Genomic DNA, 14,953 nt, shown 5'->3' on the forward strand with positions numbered 1-14,953 from the left:
CTGACATTCCTGGTTAAAAATAAAACCTCGTTTCAAATATAGCTTCTCCAGTTCTGGGTAATGAATATAGTTCCATAAAAGTTGACATCATTTCTTCTGATTTCACCGTAATTAACTACATCTAACATTCCTACTGGATAACTGACCACATCATTTAAGGTTTTCAAAGCCTGGTGGGCATTTTCAGGAGGAAGAGAAAGAAGAGAAAGACTTGCACAGAGAGGGTTAAATGCAAAGGCTACCCAATCTTACAGTTTCAACAGTCATTTTATGTGCATTAAATATGAGATCTAGTGTGCACAGCTCATGTACTGGTTGGTGTGTGTGCAATATGCAGAAGGCTTATGAAGAGACTATTATTACCTGCATGTCCAGAACTACTAGATGCATTATGTTTGAGAGCCAAGCGGCACTCCGACAGACCGTTCTTCTTAGAGGTCAGTTCTAACGCACGCTGTTTCAAATAGACCTAATTTTTTGGCTGCTAGCTATTCAAAATGCAGTAAGATGTGGTCATACACAGCCAGAAATACCATGACCATAGGGTGGGGTGGTGGAAAAATTTAAACATTTTTTTTTTAGCAGTACGTTATTGAATATCCGATAAAAATGTGCCTGTCAGCAATCCTAAGACAAACACAGTTGAGCCCAGCCATTATTCAGAAAAGAAATTGCTTTTCCAAAACATTTCTCCTCCCCCTCCATTTTGGTAGGGACTCTCCCCTCGCCATCCCCCACAACCCACCAAAAAAAAAAAAAAAAACTCATCACACTTCACTACGCAACTGATGGAGTATTAAACACTGTCTTCCAAGCTGTAGGAGTTAAAAAAAGAAAGAAAGAAAGAAAAGGAAAGCAGTGGTCTTCCTGCCACACTTCCCAGTGCTGCAACGGACATAGCATCTCCTCCGATCGACCTCGTACGATGCTGGCTCCCCGGTACCGCAGTCCCCTCGCCGCCGAGGACTGCTTGGGCCACACACGCACATGCACTGGGAGTCTCCCGATGGGGACAGCCACATACCTTTGCTCTCCATTTCGGTCCCTTCCGAGTGCTTGGAAGTTCAATCGAAGTTGGCCAGAAGATGTGGGCCCGCTTCAGATTCCCAAGTCTGGGAAGCCAATCTGAGGGTTTCGCCTGTACTTCCTTCCTTCCCTTCTGGCTTCCTGAAAGATGGGATTTCTTAAACCTTGAAGCTGCCATCAGCCACCAAAGGACACTTAGCAGCAGCGGCAGCAGTACACTGCCTCTCGAGGAGAGAAGCTGCGACGCGTATCTACCATTAACGTGCATGCACAGCACCCGCTCAGAATTATTATTATTATTTACCTTGGTCCAGAAGCTGCGAGCAGGAGCTGTCCTCCGAGCGTGGTGCTGCAGGTGTAGTGACAGATCATCCCACTTCGCTCGCCGGAGGAACAGCGATTTGCATGGGCGCTGGCACGCATGCGCATGGCATCCCCCTCCCGGGTCGCCGCCTCCCGCTCCCCGCCCCCTCCGCCTAGCTCCAAGCTCGGTCCTCAGCGATCCGGCCCGGCCGGGAGCTGTCGCGTTTGGTCAGAGCTCAGCTAAAAATAAATACCGGACCGGATTTTCCTCTGCAAACCAGAAACTGGACAGGACGGGGGAGTGTGCACCTGTCCCTCACGGTATTGCAGGACCCAGGGCTGGAGCCTTGGGCGAGGCTGGGGTCTCGGGGTTAGGGTGGATTTTCCCCCAGGCAGAGGAGAGTGAGGAGGGCGCTTCTGGATCCAGTCTTGCGAGCACCATGCGGGCTTTCCTCCGTGTACCGCAGCAACTTGCCAGGGTCTACCCCACCCCCACCCCTAGGCTCCCCACTGCTCGGTTCTTTCCCATTTCCCCACTTGTTCTGCTGTTTCTCGTGGTGCGGCAGGGCAGGGTCCCAGGGCTGGCAAAGGAGGCTTTCTCCCTTCTCGGCCACTCGGACCCGGTGTCCTCGGCCTCCCTGACATTTCCTTGGCCTCCTCCTCTTGGACACCGGTCCAGGACACCTGAGACTCTCCTCTAAGCTGCTTTCCAACACCTCCAAAGAAGCAAGTCTCCCCTGGTGGGACGCCCCATGCATAACAAGTCCTTTCCGCGGAAGTCACCTCCGTGGAGTGGCAAAGGAAGTCTTTTTCTTGTTTGAGGCTCAAGGGAAAGATGGGAAACCAAAAATCGCTTGATGTGTTTCTTTCACATCAGAAATCTTTGAAACACACACTATATTTAGCTTATATGCAAGATGCTGAAGGAAAAATGCGTTCCCTCTCTTTTTCTTTCTTTCATTTTATGGTATTGGCGATTGAACCCAGGCCCTTCACACTGTGCTGCACCCCCAGCTCACCCCCATTTTTATTTTAAGATAGGGTTTTCACTAATTCCCTAAGTTACCTGAGCTTCATTGCAACTTGCAGTCTTCCTCCCTCAGCCTCCCAGAGTGCTGAAGTTGATGGCATTCACCACCATGCCATGCTTTGTCTATTTTTATTTTATTTCAATCTTTGAAATCCCCTAAGTAAATTTCATTCCTGAAGAATTATAATCTAATTTTCAGACATAAAAACAGATGCAGAAAGCACAGTCTTCTGGAATGGCTAGGAGACATGTAAGTTAAATGCAGGCCCCAGCTGACACAAAAATTCTTCTATGACAGACTTCTATTCCCAATTTTCACATGTAAATACAATAAAATGTATTCCCAACCAGAACCTCCATGTTGACCATCACTTAATCTACTTCTGCCGATTGAGAACATATGCTGGGATTTTCCAATGCCTTGGAGCCGTGAATACAGATAGAGCTCATGACAGTCACGCAGACATGGACGTTAGTGGGCGGGTCCCACTGATGAACTGCTATAGTTTAGCAAAGCCATTTACACTCAACCTTGGGAAGATGGGGACATCGGCACCCTGTCCTAGGGCCTCCTGTTCTTTAGGCTTTCTGAACGCATGCTTCAGGAAATGTCTAGAAGAATCACAAGACTCAGGATGGTCTCCTGAATGTGTTGGGGTTTTTTTGTTTTTGTTTTTGTTTTATGTTTCCTTTATTTATTTTTTTCTTTTTTTATGGTCAGCTCAGCCCACCCTGGGGGCGGGGCTGGCATGGCATGTGGTGCTGGGGATCGAACCGAGGTCCCTGCATGCTTGCCTAAGCTTGCCTAAGCAGGCGCTTTAGACCACTGAGCTATCTCGCCAGCCCCTCTTGAATGTTTTATATGTGTGGGAAGTAGGCTGAAGATGGGGATACAGCTGCTGCTTGAGTGCAGCAGCTTATTTCGTGGACCTCAGTAATATCTGCACTTAATACTGTCCCTTATGGCAGGTTCACTGTTTCCCAAGGCTTTTACTAAGCGATACATTTAGAGTCCTTGATATTTATTATCATATGGAGGAAGAAAATTAAAGGGAAGATGGGTATTCAGTAAGGGTGGATAGTGGAGCAAAGCAGGCCGGGAGAGCGAGGGTCCTAGCTCAAAGGAATCCTGTCTTTTCTGGGATGATTTTTATATCATCCTTTTCTTGTATCTATGGTGAGGACAACCACAGAGCCTCCTGGTGTATGTATTGTTATTCTTTTATTCATAAGTTTTCAAGCCCAGATGCTTTGTTAAGTAGAAAACAAATCTAAGTTACTGCAGTCTGAGGTCTGACATTCCAAGCCTTTCCATTCTTCCCCAAGTTTTAGAGCTAGACAACAGGCACAATTGCTGTTATCCTAAGAAAACCTCCACAGCGTCTCTTTTCCTAACTTACATAATTATCACTGGAATGTGTTCACTTCATTGTACTAATACCAGAAATATTCTTATCCTCAAACGTTACGTGTCCCAACTCACATATTTTTATTGAGGATACTAACGAGTCTATATCTTTACTTTTTTAACAACACATATCTCTTTTATTTTATATCATAATTATTTATGTACATATTTTATTAATTTTTATTACTAAAAAATCCCTCTGGGGATTTATCCCTCTGGGCTACTAAATCATTTTTGGAGTCTATAAAATAGTCTTGGACATGTCAAATACTAACATGCATTGGATGAATTAATAATATTTAGTGTACAATTTTGTGTGTACTATATATACTACTGACTGCAGGCACTATATTAACAAATGATAATATTGAGCTGCTACTACTAAGGGACTACTGTGTAACAGGCCCTAGGATAACTCCAAATATTTGAATGAATTTTATCTTCATAGAGTTCTCCGAGGTTAGTACTATTACTGTATTTTGAAGGTGAGAAACGTAAGGCACAGAGAAGTTAAAGCATGAATAAAACATAATCTCTGCCCTACTAAGGGTTATTAAAGATAATAGAAACAGAAATGATTTCGAAAGACCTGGCAAAATATAAGACAGAAGCTGTCACAAGTAGGGTAGAATTGTGGAGCAGCGGCAGTTAGAAGACTGAGGGTATTAGCAAGGTTTCCTAGAAGAGACACAGAGGGTGAGTCTGTGAAGCTAAGCACTAACAGGGTTAGGATGGAGGTGGGAGAGATGGGGGGAGACCCTGTGGACTCCAAAAGTGCTTAGTGTGGAAGGGGAAACTGGAAGAAGTCAGAGAAATACTCATGCAGAGCTCCGACCACACAGTGCCTTGAGGAGACTAGACCTCTCAGTGTCACCTGAGGTTCCTGCCTTGAGTTTCAATAGAGAAATATTAAAACATGAGGAGAAGAAACCAGGCAGAAGTGGGTATCAGTGCTGTTAGTCTTTCTTTGCCAGCTGCACCACTGTGATAATTTAATGACTCTGTGGGTCCTAGTTTCTTTATCTGGCAAAGTATTATCATCTTTTAGGTAGAGCTCCCCTAAGGACTGACCATGACATATTCCAAGGGCCATAAATAACAAGTACCTCATTAAATTATCCTATTTTTAGGGTCTTGGATTTATTAGAGCTAAAGATTCATAGAGATTGAAAATCTTTAAATTCCCTTGCTCTTTTTAACAAGGGTCTAATCTCTCCCATCCCAATATGGAAGAGGATTTAGAGAAAGAGTTATTCTATGAAAGCATGACTAAGACTTCATTTTACCTACTTAGGATGAACTTGCTTGTCAATGAGTCTGAAATTTAGTAGAGTGATAACATGGCAATTTGCTGTTTAAAGATGCCAAAAATTAGGGTGGTGTGATGGCTCTTGATTTGGGGGTGAGCTGATACTCTGGTGTGTGTATCAGAGCCTTTTTTAGCCAATATCATAGCAAAATTTGAGAAAGTTCTGGTTTGTACAAATGCTAACTTTTTATACCTTTATCAGCATGGTTCCCTGGTTTGAACAATAAATTAAATAACCATCATGCTCCTAACACACAACCGGATGAAAGTAAGACCTTCAACATGTGGAATCCATGGTATTTCTGGCTAACCTATGTAACTGACAGTCTCCACATGCACATTCAGATTCTCTTGGCTTTGGGTGCCTCCTAGGATGTGCAGAAACAGTAGACATGATTGGAATTAACTAATAGCAGTGCATTACAGTATAATTAACAATGTAAAGGACCTTGCTAATGTCAAATCAATTAACAGCCCACATACATTTTTCCATATTCTTACTCCATACTTCAAGAAGAGCTGAATATAAATTGAGAGGAATCTGTGGCCTATAATGAAATGAAATGATACAGTATTTAAAAACATAACAACTGACCATGTGTAACTCCTCTTGGTCATGAGACTAAAGCCAACTGATCTCTACAAATGAGCGCTCTCTGCAAGGTTGGAGAGGTGATCAGCGTACAGTTTCCCCTGAGCATGTCAATTCCACACTGGCACCAGAATGTAAGTTTCTCAAGGACAAAGGGACAGGTCTTTGTCCTCTTATATATCCAACTTCTAGGAGACTTTGGTTCCAAGAAGGTATTACATAATTCCTGATGAACAAATGAATGAGTTTAATGGAATAGAAATTTTTTCATGACAATAAAAGCAATTCACTTGACCACCAAGTAGTATCACTTATCTATTCTGATGATAAAAACAAGGTCATGCATGACCTGAAAGAAGCAGCAAAATCATCATGAGGCAGGACACGAATGAACCACTGTGCCCCATGTTTATTCTGAAACAAAGACCATAGATAATCAGCCTGAAGTTCAACCATCTTTGAAACAGAGTTCAGCCATCAGATTATGCTCTCATAAACAAACCTAGATGGCTGGAAGAAATTAATCACAGAAGAGGGCTGAATGGAGTTGATGTAAGAGTTTCAGGGACAGGAAGGTCATGGGCCAGTGTGACATGGCCATGTGAGAGAAGCTATATCTCCAACTTCTAGAAGACTATGCAGCTGCAGAGAGTAGGGCGAAATTGTAGTTTCCATATTTACTGAATTGCAAGGTTCTTGTTCTTTTCCTTTAGTGAGAGTAAAAGAATTTTCTTGCTCAGAAGAAACTGGCAAATCAGTAGACACAGTTCAGTGCAGAGAAGGAATCCAGGTATCCAGGTAAGTAGTGGTACGTCTTGCCTTCTATGGACGGCAGGAAAACACAGAAGGTAGAGGTCACCTAGGTGTGCTTTGCTGTGCAGCTGCCCGTCCACACAGTTTAACAGCATTCTCTCGGGGGTTATTAAGGGTCTAAAGAGACTTACAGGGCGGTGCAGCAGAGTAATGGTGCATGGCCTGCCATCTGGAAGCCAGCCGACAAACAGTTTTGACATTTCTTGTTAAGGACCATGTCCACTTGATAATATTAGAGATTTATACACAAGCCATCACTGAGAACTTCAGAACCCATCTGGCACTCTGGCCTTGTGCCCACACAAAATGGAGTACGCCAGGATTGTTAATGTTTACGTCTCCCCGTTGACGCAGGTTGAAATAATCAGCGCAAATGGTATAGTGAGAAATAACACTTTTCAGCTGACCTCGCCTTTTCACCTCAGATAAGAAATAGCTGGGTTAAAAAAAAATGTATCAATGTAACATCTTCAGTCTATGAAGACCAACTCCACCTTTGGGTTGTGATGCTAAGAACGGACCAAATGCACATCAACTATTAGTCTGAAACTTCATGCAAAAGTCGCTGCCTTGTAAGAACGTACATTTGAGTAAAGCCATTTTCTAACACTCTAAGCTTTCACCCTCCAAAATTCAAACCATATTGGTACCCAATCTTTGGCAAAAATACTGTACATAACAAATATTTGGACCTAAAAAGTTAAGAAATGGAACCCAAAGTGGCCATTTGTTTGCAGAATAAATGTTTAATGAGTATCTACTATAGGAGCCACCAGCCCACAAATGGAGGTAATCATTAGTCAATAGATGCATTTTGTTTACCTTGAAGTTTCAAAGCTGATAAATATTTCATAAATCTTGTAGTTCAAAAACTTAACAGACAAAAGTGAGAACTGAGAACAAGAGATGGGGGAAAACACAGTGAAGTGATACATTATAAAAAGACTAACAAACAGTGCTAGAAAAATGTTCATTAACAAGAAGAATGATTCTACACCCCTACCTCTTACCCTGTACTGTAATCAAATCAAAATGGACCTAGATATAAAAACAGAAATGCTGAATCTCCTGGATGATGAACTATGTAAAACATTTGAAAACATAACCATAGGCAAGGAGTTTCAGAACGAAACTCCAGTCACACAAGGAATAACACGAAGAATCAACAGATGGGATATAGCAAATTAAAAGGTCCTGCACAACAAAGACCAACATAGCAAGCAGACGATATACAGAAGAGGGAAAATTGACTGCTACTTCTCAAACAGAAGACTGAAATCTACAACATCTCAAGAAAACAGACCATCACAAAATGAAGATATCTAATCAAAATCTGGCTTGATGAAATGAATAAATATTTCACAAGAGAAGAAGTACAAATGGCCAATAGATACACAAATAAAACATTCAGCAACCTCAGCCATTTGAGAAATGCAAATTAAAACAGCTCTGAGATTCTGTCCTACTGCAGAAAGAATGCCTACCATCAAGAACTCAAAAAATATTGCCAAAGTTTTAGGGAAAATAAAGCACTATCACACTGTTGGTGAGAATATAAACTAGTACACATACTGTGGAAATGAATGTAAGATACTAAAACTAGAAATTCCTTTCGACCCAGATAAAGGTTTTCCTGGTATCTTCCAAAAGTGATCCAGACACAACCATGTTTATAACAACACAACTCATAGGAGCTGAAGTTTGAAAACAACCTATATGTCTATCAACATGATAGGCATATGAATGGATAAAGACAGTAAAGTATACAAACACAGTTCATAGCTACTCTGTCATAAAGGTTAAATTTAGGTCCTTGGTAATAAAATGAATGAACCTGTAGTCCATAATACTAAGTTACATAAATCAGACACAGATATCAAATATCATGTGGTTTCTCTTACTATGAGAAACTCAAAGTGTAAGTGATTTAAAGAGAAAAATAAAAGATAAATGAGAAGATACAAGGAAAATAGACTTTATGAAGATGGGCCAGAAATCTGGGAATATAAGAGGGAGAGGAAAAGAAAGTAAAACCACTCAAGATGAGATCCATACATGCACCAATTCACCATGTTAAGTGGATTTATAGTGTACGATAGGCATATATTAATGAAATATTTTTTATAAAACAAGATCAGACATCAGGGGCCAGGGATATGGCTCAGTGGAATAAGCACTTGTCTGGCAAGCGCAAGGGTCTGTATTCAATCCCCGGTTCCGCAAAACAAACAAACAAACAAAAAAAAAAAAAAAATCAGACCTTAAGTCTACTGATTCCCCACAACAAAGCTTTCTTTCATTACTTGGTGAAAAATCTTTCTGGTTTATGTCCGTACTCAAGTCTCAGTTCACAAAGTGACCGTGGCTGTCCAGGCCCAGTGTGACGCAGAAAGGAAGCAATTAGCTGTGGCGCAGATACCAGAATCCCCACTATTAAAAAAACGGAAATGATGGATGAGTAATTTCAGCCAACGGAAATTAAGTAACAGCAGAAGAGTACAGCAGCATAATGCATCTCACAGGTGTATTAAAGCAAAGGTATTACCAGCAGGGACAGGGAGCTTCATGGCCAACTGGTGTCCATCCTGGCACGTGACAATATACGAAACAAAACAAATGAAGTTTCACATTTGCTAGTTTTAAAAAGTACTTGTTTATTAAAAATTATTTTCGAGGGCTTTAGACATTCTCTGTCTGTCTCTGTGTCTCTCTTCTCCAATGAGACAACTCTGCTCTGGTGAACTAACAGGGCAAAAGAGCTGTGGTTAGAGGTGAAATCAAGATTTGCTGTGCACAGAGGATTGTTTTCTACCCTGATTTCTAAGCCCTGGGTTCTAAGACCATGCGGGTGATGATCCCAGGCCCTCTGCCAGTCATACAAGACCTGTCTCGATTTATAACATCTAATGAAAATGTTGATATGTTAAATGGATGACTAATATTTTTTTTTTTTGGCAGAATGGGGGATTGAACTCAGGCCCTTGCACTTGCCAGGGAAGCGCTTATTCCACTGAGCCATCTCCCAGGCCCCTGGATGACTAATATTTTAACTGGCAAGACACATTTCATGCTAATTAAATCTCATCCAAGTTGATACAATAAATATTTTTTCCTTCTCTCAGAATTACAAGCCATTGATCATAACAGCTGTTACAAAAAGAATGTTGGGAAGGATTAAGATGTCACTCTGGTTTCTTTCTCCATGAAAGAAAGGACTTAGGAAGTCCTTAAAGCCCCTTACAGCACTCACAGTGGAAGGACCAAAGCCCAGTAGCATTATATTGCTTTCAGTAATAGGTTAAGAACTCAAAGTGCCTCTAGAGTTTCTCAAACCCAACTCTTTCTGTTCATAGAGGTGGTACCAGAGGTCCAAACTAGAGAGGTTGGTTTCTTTCTGAGTTGAGAAGCACTACATTCTGAGGTCAATGCTTATAGCTATTATCTTATACTGTCTATTATCCGGCAACTCCATAGTATGATGAAATACAAAATACTTGAGTATGAAGTAGGAAACAGGTGAAGAAATATTATCCCACTAAGCCCTATCAAAGCCACTTAACTGCTGAACAGAGATACAAACCCATGAATGTGGTAAAGGAAGGAAGACAGACATTCTCATACAAACACAATTGGCTGGATGATAATTTGGGTTTAGTCTATTTCTCACCCTCAGAAACTTCAATTTGTCTCTCACAACTCAGTTAAAGCATTTCTTAAGAAATCTTCTCTTAATTATTTTCAGTATTTGTCATGCATGCCTACCATTCTATCCTGGGCATTGATACCTTCATACAGCAGCCTGAAATTTATTAGGACAGGTGGGGTACTCCTATCACACAGCAGTGTTCAGAACACAGGTGGCATAAAATAATTATACTCTTAATTCAGGGAATTCAATAAATGACTAAAGATCCAGAATGTTCCAAGACCTTTAAAATTAATTGATTCATTCATTTACTATGCTAGGGCCAGAGAGATAGCTCAGCAGTCTAAAGTGCCTGTTTAGGCAAGCTTGGGCAGGCACAGGGGACCAAAGCACAGAGGACCACAGTCAGATCCCTGGAACCACATGCTGCTTCAGCCCTGCCCTCAGGGTGGGCTGAGCAGGCCAATCAATCAATCAATCAATCAATACAACCATTCATTTGCTATGCTATAAGAACAAATAAAACTAATCTTCAATACTGTACTTGTTATGCTGTTTGGATTTCCAGGACCCTTGGTATTTCCCACCAGCCTAATGTATTCTCATTCTCTCCCTAGTCTCCAGATATTCACTGTTGGCCTCTTGGACTTGAATTTCTTTCAGTATCACTCTTTTCACTGTGATTTTGAATTTCCCATCTCCTGAAATACCTATCTTATTATCGCCGTCACCAGTACACACAAACGTAGTCCTCATTAACAGTCTCCCGACTTGACTTCTTAGACTCCAATAAGCAGAGTGGATATCCTGACTTGGTTAAGGAAAAGGAATGATTTACATAAAGAAATACATGGACGATAAATATTCTGTTGATTTTTATTTGCTACTTTTGAGTGTAGCATGTATCTATTTTGATTGCTCACTTCCTTTTGTCCAAGTGATGGTTTCCCCTTTTAAGAAAGAAAGCTGAGCTACTTATTCTTGATTTTCTCCTTCAATAGAGGTGCTTCCTGATTGGTAGATTAGCTTCTATGGCTAAATGTAGCTATCATTTATCAAGAATCTCCCCAGAGTAAAGGAGGCACATACTTTTCTAATAATGGATGTGGTCTTTTCACAACTAAATGTAAGTATGTCCAAGAAACACATTTTAAAATATGATGCATTCTGGCAGGATACATTACTGTGCATTTGTAAGCTCTGTTTGCACACTGATGCACACACCAAGTCATTTGCTAGTATTATCATCAGCATTATTGCTTTGGATAACAGGGCCAGAAGACCAGAGTGCTGTAAGTAGGGAGCTCAGGCATGCTGAGGTAGCACAGATGGAGGTGGGAACTCACCAATAGAAATGGTACCTTCTCTCCACCTGGGCTTTGCTTTTGTGTGGGCATGTTGTTAAGATTTTTAAGGCAGAGTAATGCAACAAATATCTCCCTGGCCCTGAACAGATAACCACCAAAGTTGAAGCAGTCAACCTAGAAGGAAGTGGGTGGAAGAAAGAAAGAAATAGAGAATAATCTGAATGATAAGATTAAAAAAAAATTAGAAAAAAAATTCTGAAAATGAAATGTTTATGAAGTTATTTAAAGAACTTTCCTTGGGGATTATATATAGAATGAAATTAAAATGTCACCCTTGTATCACTGTAATGGTAATATAATGGAGAAATTATTAAAACAAGAGGATAGGCCATGCATAGTGGCACATACCTGTAATCCCAGCACTTGGGAGGCTGAAGCAGGAGAATTATTGCATGTTTGAGATCAGCCTGGGCTACAAAGTGAGCTCAAGGTCAGCCTAATTTGCATAATGGACACTGGGGAGAGAGAGGGAGAGAGAGAGAGAGGGAGAGAGAGAGAAAGACAGACAGACAGAGACAGAGACAGAGACAGAGACAGAGACAGAGAGACAGAATGAGATGGGGGGACGATATACTATGATGATATCTATGCTATAACATCAGGGAATTTCTCAACAGGACAGCATAATTATTTAGAAAACCGAACTTCTTTCCAATAGCCCCAATACCACTTTAAACTATATAACAACTTTACATTTTTCTTCATTTATATCATGAATTTCATACATTAAATTTAATGAACAGGTCAGGGATATAGTTCAGTAGTAGATCACCTACCCAGGACATTTGCAGTCTTTGGTTCAGTCTCCAGCAAGTGCAAAAGAAAAGATCGCAACAGAGACAGACAATTTAATTTAAAAGATCCTAATTATCTGGAATGTTCTCCCGAAAGCCTATGCTCAGAGGCAGGCTTTACAGAGGTGGGCCTGATTAGAGGAGGTTCACTGAGGGCATGGCCAGGCTGGGTATATGCCCCTCACCGTGGCCTCTCTTCTCTATGTTATGGTTTATATCTAGAGGTCCCCCCAAAGCCTAATGCACCCCATGGGAATGTGATTCTTATCAAGGGAATTAGTTACTGATTGGATTTGGGAGATGAAGACTGGATGGAGGAGGTGGATTACTGGGGCGTAGCCTGGAAGCATCTAGCTCCCGCCCTTCCCCCCTTGATGTCTTTTTCTGCTCCCTGCCATCACCAACTCACATCTGCTACACCCGCCTACCCGTGCTGCCCTGTCTTGGATCCAGCAAACTGCAGACAGAAACCTGTACAAACTCTGGACCTCAAAACAGGTCTTTCCTCTGCTTAAGTTGTGGGCCCTGAGTATTTTGTCTCAGCAATGACAAAAAAACCAAGACACTACGCTTCCTGGCTGCTCTAACTCAAAGTTTTAGCAAACCTTGCCTAATCTGCATGGTGCTGATTTTATAGGTGGGCAGCATGGGATGAGGGAAGCTTCCACATATTTCAGAAGAAGGCCTTGGAGGGCCAGGAAATATGCCTCATAAAGCTGTGAGAGAGAAACTGAAAGTGCAACAGAGACCACGGTAGGCTAGAGAAGCCAGGAACAGGGAACAGCATTTGAGAAAAGATGCAGAAGCTGAGCAAAGCCAACTAGAGAGAGACACCATGAAGCTGAAGCTGGCGATGCCAGAGAAGTAGGATGGCAGCCTTTTGGGGCTCTCATCTTTTGCTACAACTTATCTGGGTGCTGGACATGGAACTACAGGATTGAATGTTTGCTCTTTTTTGGTCTTGCTTTGGTCCCATTAGTTTCTATCCCCTTATTTCTCCCTTTTGGAAGAGGATTACTTATGCTACCCCATTGTATAATTAACAGTGTTTAACTTTCTTTTTGAATTCGACAGCATTTTGCTAATAACACTTTGTCTTGTATCTTAAAGGAGACTTTGGACTTGCACTTTTTAGCAATGCTGGCACTGTTAACACTTTGGTGACTCTTAGAGATAAAACAAGTGCATTTTGCATAAAATAATACACATGAGTCTGAGGAGCTAGGGGCAGAAGGTTGTGGTTTAGATCTGGAATATCCCTCCCAAAGCCTCATGTCCTCAGAGGTGGTACTTGTGCGAGGTGATTGGACTGTGGGGTACTAGAGAAGATTTTCTGTCAGAAAGAGAGGCCCAATTAGAAGAGGGTATAACCCAGAAGGATCTCTCTCTCTCTCTCTCTCTCTCTCTCTCTCTCTCTCTCTCTCTCTCTCTCTCTCTCTCTCTCTCTCTCTCTCTCTGTCTCTCTGTCTCTCCCTTCCTCTCTCCCCCGCCCCATTTCTGCTCTTGGCTGTCAATACCTGAGTACCTTCCTTTACCAGATTTTTCCACTATGCTGTCTTCTGCCTTGGAGTGATCCAATCACAGACTGAAGCTATAAACCAAATAAACCTCTCCACCTTTAAGTTATGGGTGTTAGGCATTTTGGTCCCAGCAATGAACAAGTGGCTAAGACAGGGGCTTTATATTTACTATATTATTAATTTTGCACAGTAACACCAACAAGGAACTGAGGCTCCAAGAAGTCATATTATTTCCACAAAATATATAATAAGTGAACTGCACGGTCAGAAAGACAACCAACTACTTACATAATTTAAATACCTGACCTTTGCCCACGCTTCAAAGACATATACTTGGTAGGGGAGACATCTTCTACCACTCATGTTTAGACTTGTGGTCCACTAGAGCACAAGAGAGAAACTGCACTTCTTTTTCAGTCAGAAAAGGAGCAAGAAATACTAAACTTACGGTTTTAAAAAAAGGTGATTTTTGGCAAGGACTGTAGCACTGGAGACTCAATGGAGAGATAAAGTAGGGTGATTGGAAATGGGGTAGTGTGTTTTTTAATTGAGGAGAAAAAGTAGTGCTGAGGGTGGAGAGTCCAGCTGAACCTCAAGGTGCAATTCTAATTCTGCTTCAGCAGCCTCAGCTGTTAAGGTCCTTGCTACAATGTTGGAGCGGAGGAGCTGCCAAGATGGAGTCTTCTGGAGTAACTTTATCACCTGTGTTAAAGCCATGGGTTTGTTTTCACCTTGTATTTAGAATTGACTGTTTTTATTACTCAAAGCTCATGGTTTCAGAGGTTCCAGTCCATGTTAGTTGGCCCTGCTGCTTTTGGGCCTGTGGCAAGGCAGAACACCATGGCAAAGAGTATGTGGCAGACCACAGCTGTTTGCCCAGTGAGAGCCAACAATCAGAGAAAAGTTGAAGGTCCCGGTATCATTTTCCGGGTGCTCTCCCAGTCACCTAAGTTGCTCCACTAATCCCCACCCCTGGAATGTTCTGTTACCTCCCAACAGTACCTGGGCCAGTAACTAAGCCTGAAAGCCACAGCCTCTGTGAGACATCTGGTCTCCCTCTCTTATGTCTGTTTGATCAGATTCAGTTTCTTGGCTGGGAAGGCTGAAGCTTGCACACAGGTTTTTCCTACTTCTTTGTTTTCCAG

At 41.8% G+C, this 14,953-nt stretch overlaps 1 protein-coding gene across 2 annotated transcripts in view; it reads right to left on the reverse strand.

Moving 5' to 3' along the window:
* Positions 1 to 14,953, reverse strand: part of Fgf12 (fibroblast growth factor 12) — a 581,813-nt gene that overhangs the window by 564,153 nt on the left and 2,707 nt on the right. The window contains exons 1-2 of one of the 2 annotated variants that reach the window (XM_004640911.2): positions 1,331 to 1,414; positions 1,025 to 1,167 (exon numbers count right to left, since the gene is read on the reverse strand). In XM_004640911.2, the coding sequence (XP_004640968.1) occupies positions 1,025 to 1,037 (13 nt within the window). In that variant the 5' untranslated portion in view covers positions 1,038 to 1,167; positions 1,331 to 1,414. Of the gene's footprint in view, positions 1 to 1,024; positions 1,168 to 1,330; positions 1,415 to 14,953 lie in introns of those variants that run through there. The other variant, XM_023700952.1, reaches the window with a different exon arrangement.

This window comes from Octodon degus, unplaced genomic scaffold (genome assembly GCF_000260255.1).
Source record: "Octodon degus isolate 3935 unplaced genomic scaffold, OctDeg1.0 scaffold00128, whole genome shotgun sequence".
In the NCBI taxonomy this organism is placed as follows: domain Eukaryota; kingdom Metazoa; phylum Chordata; class Mammalia; order Rodentia; family Octodontidae; genus Octodon; species Octodon degus.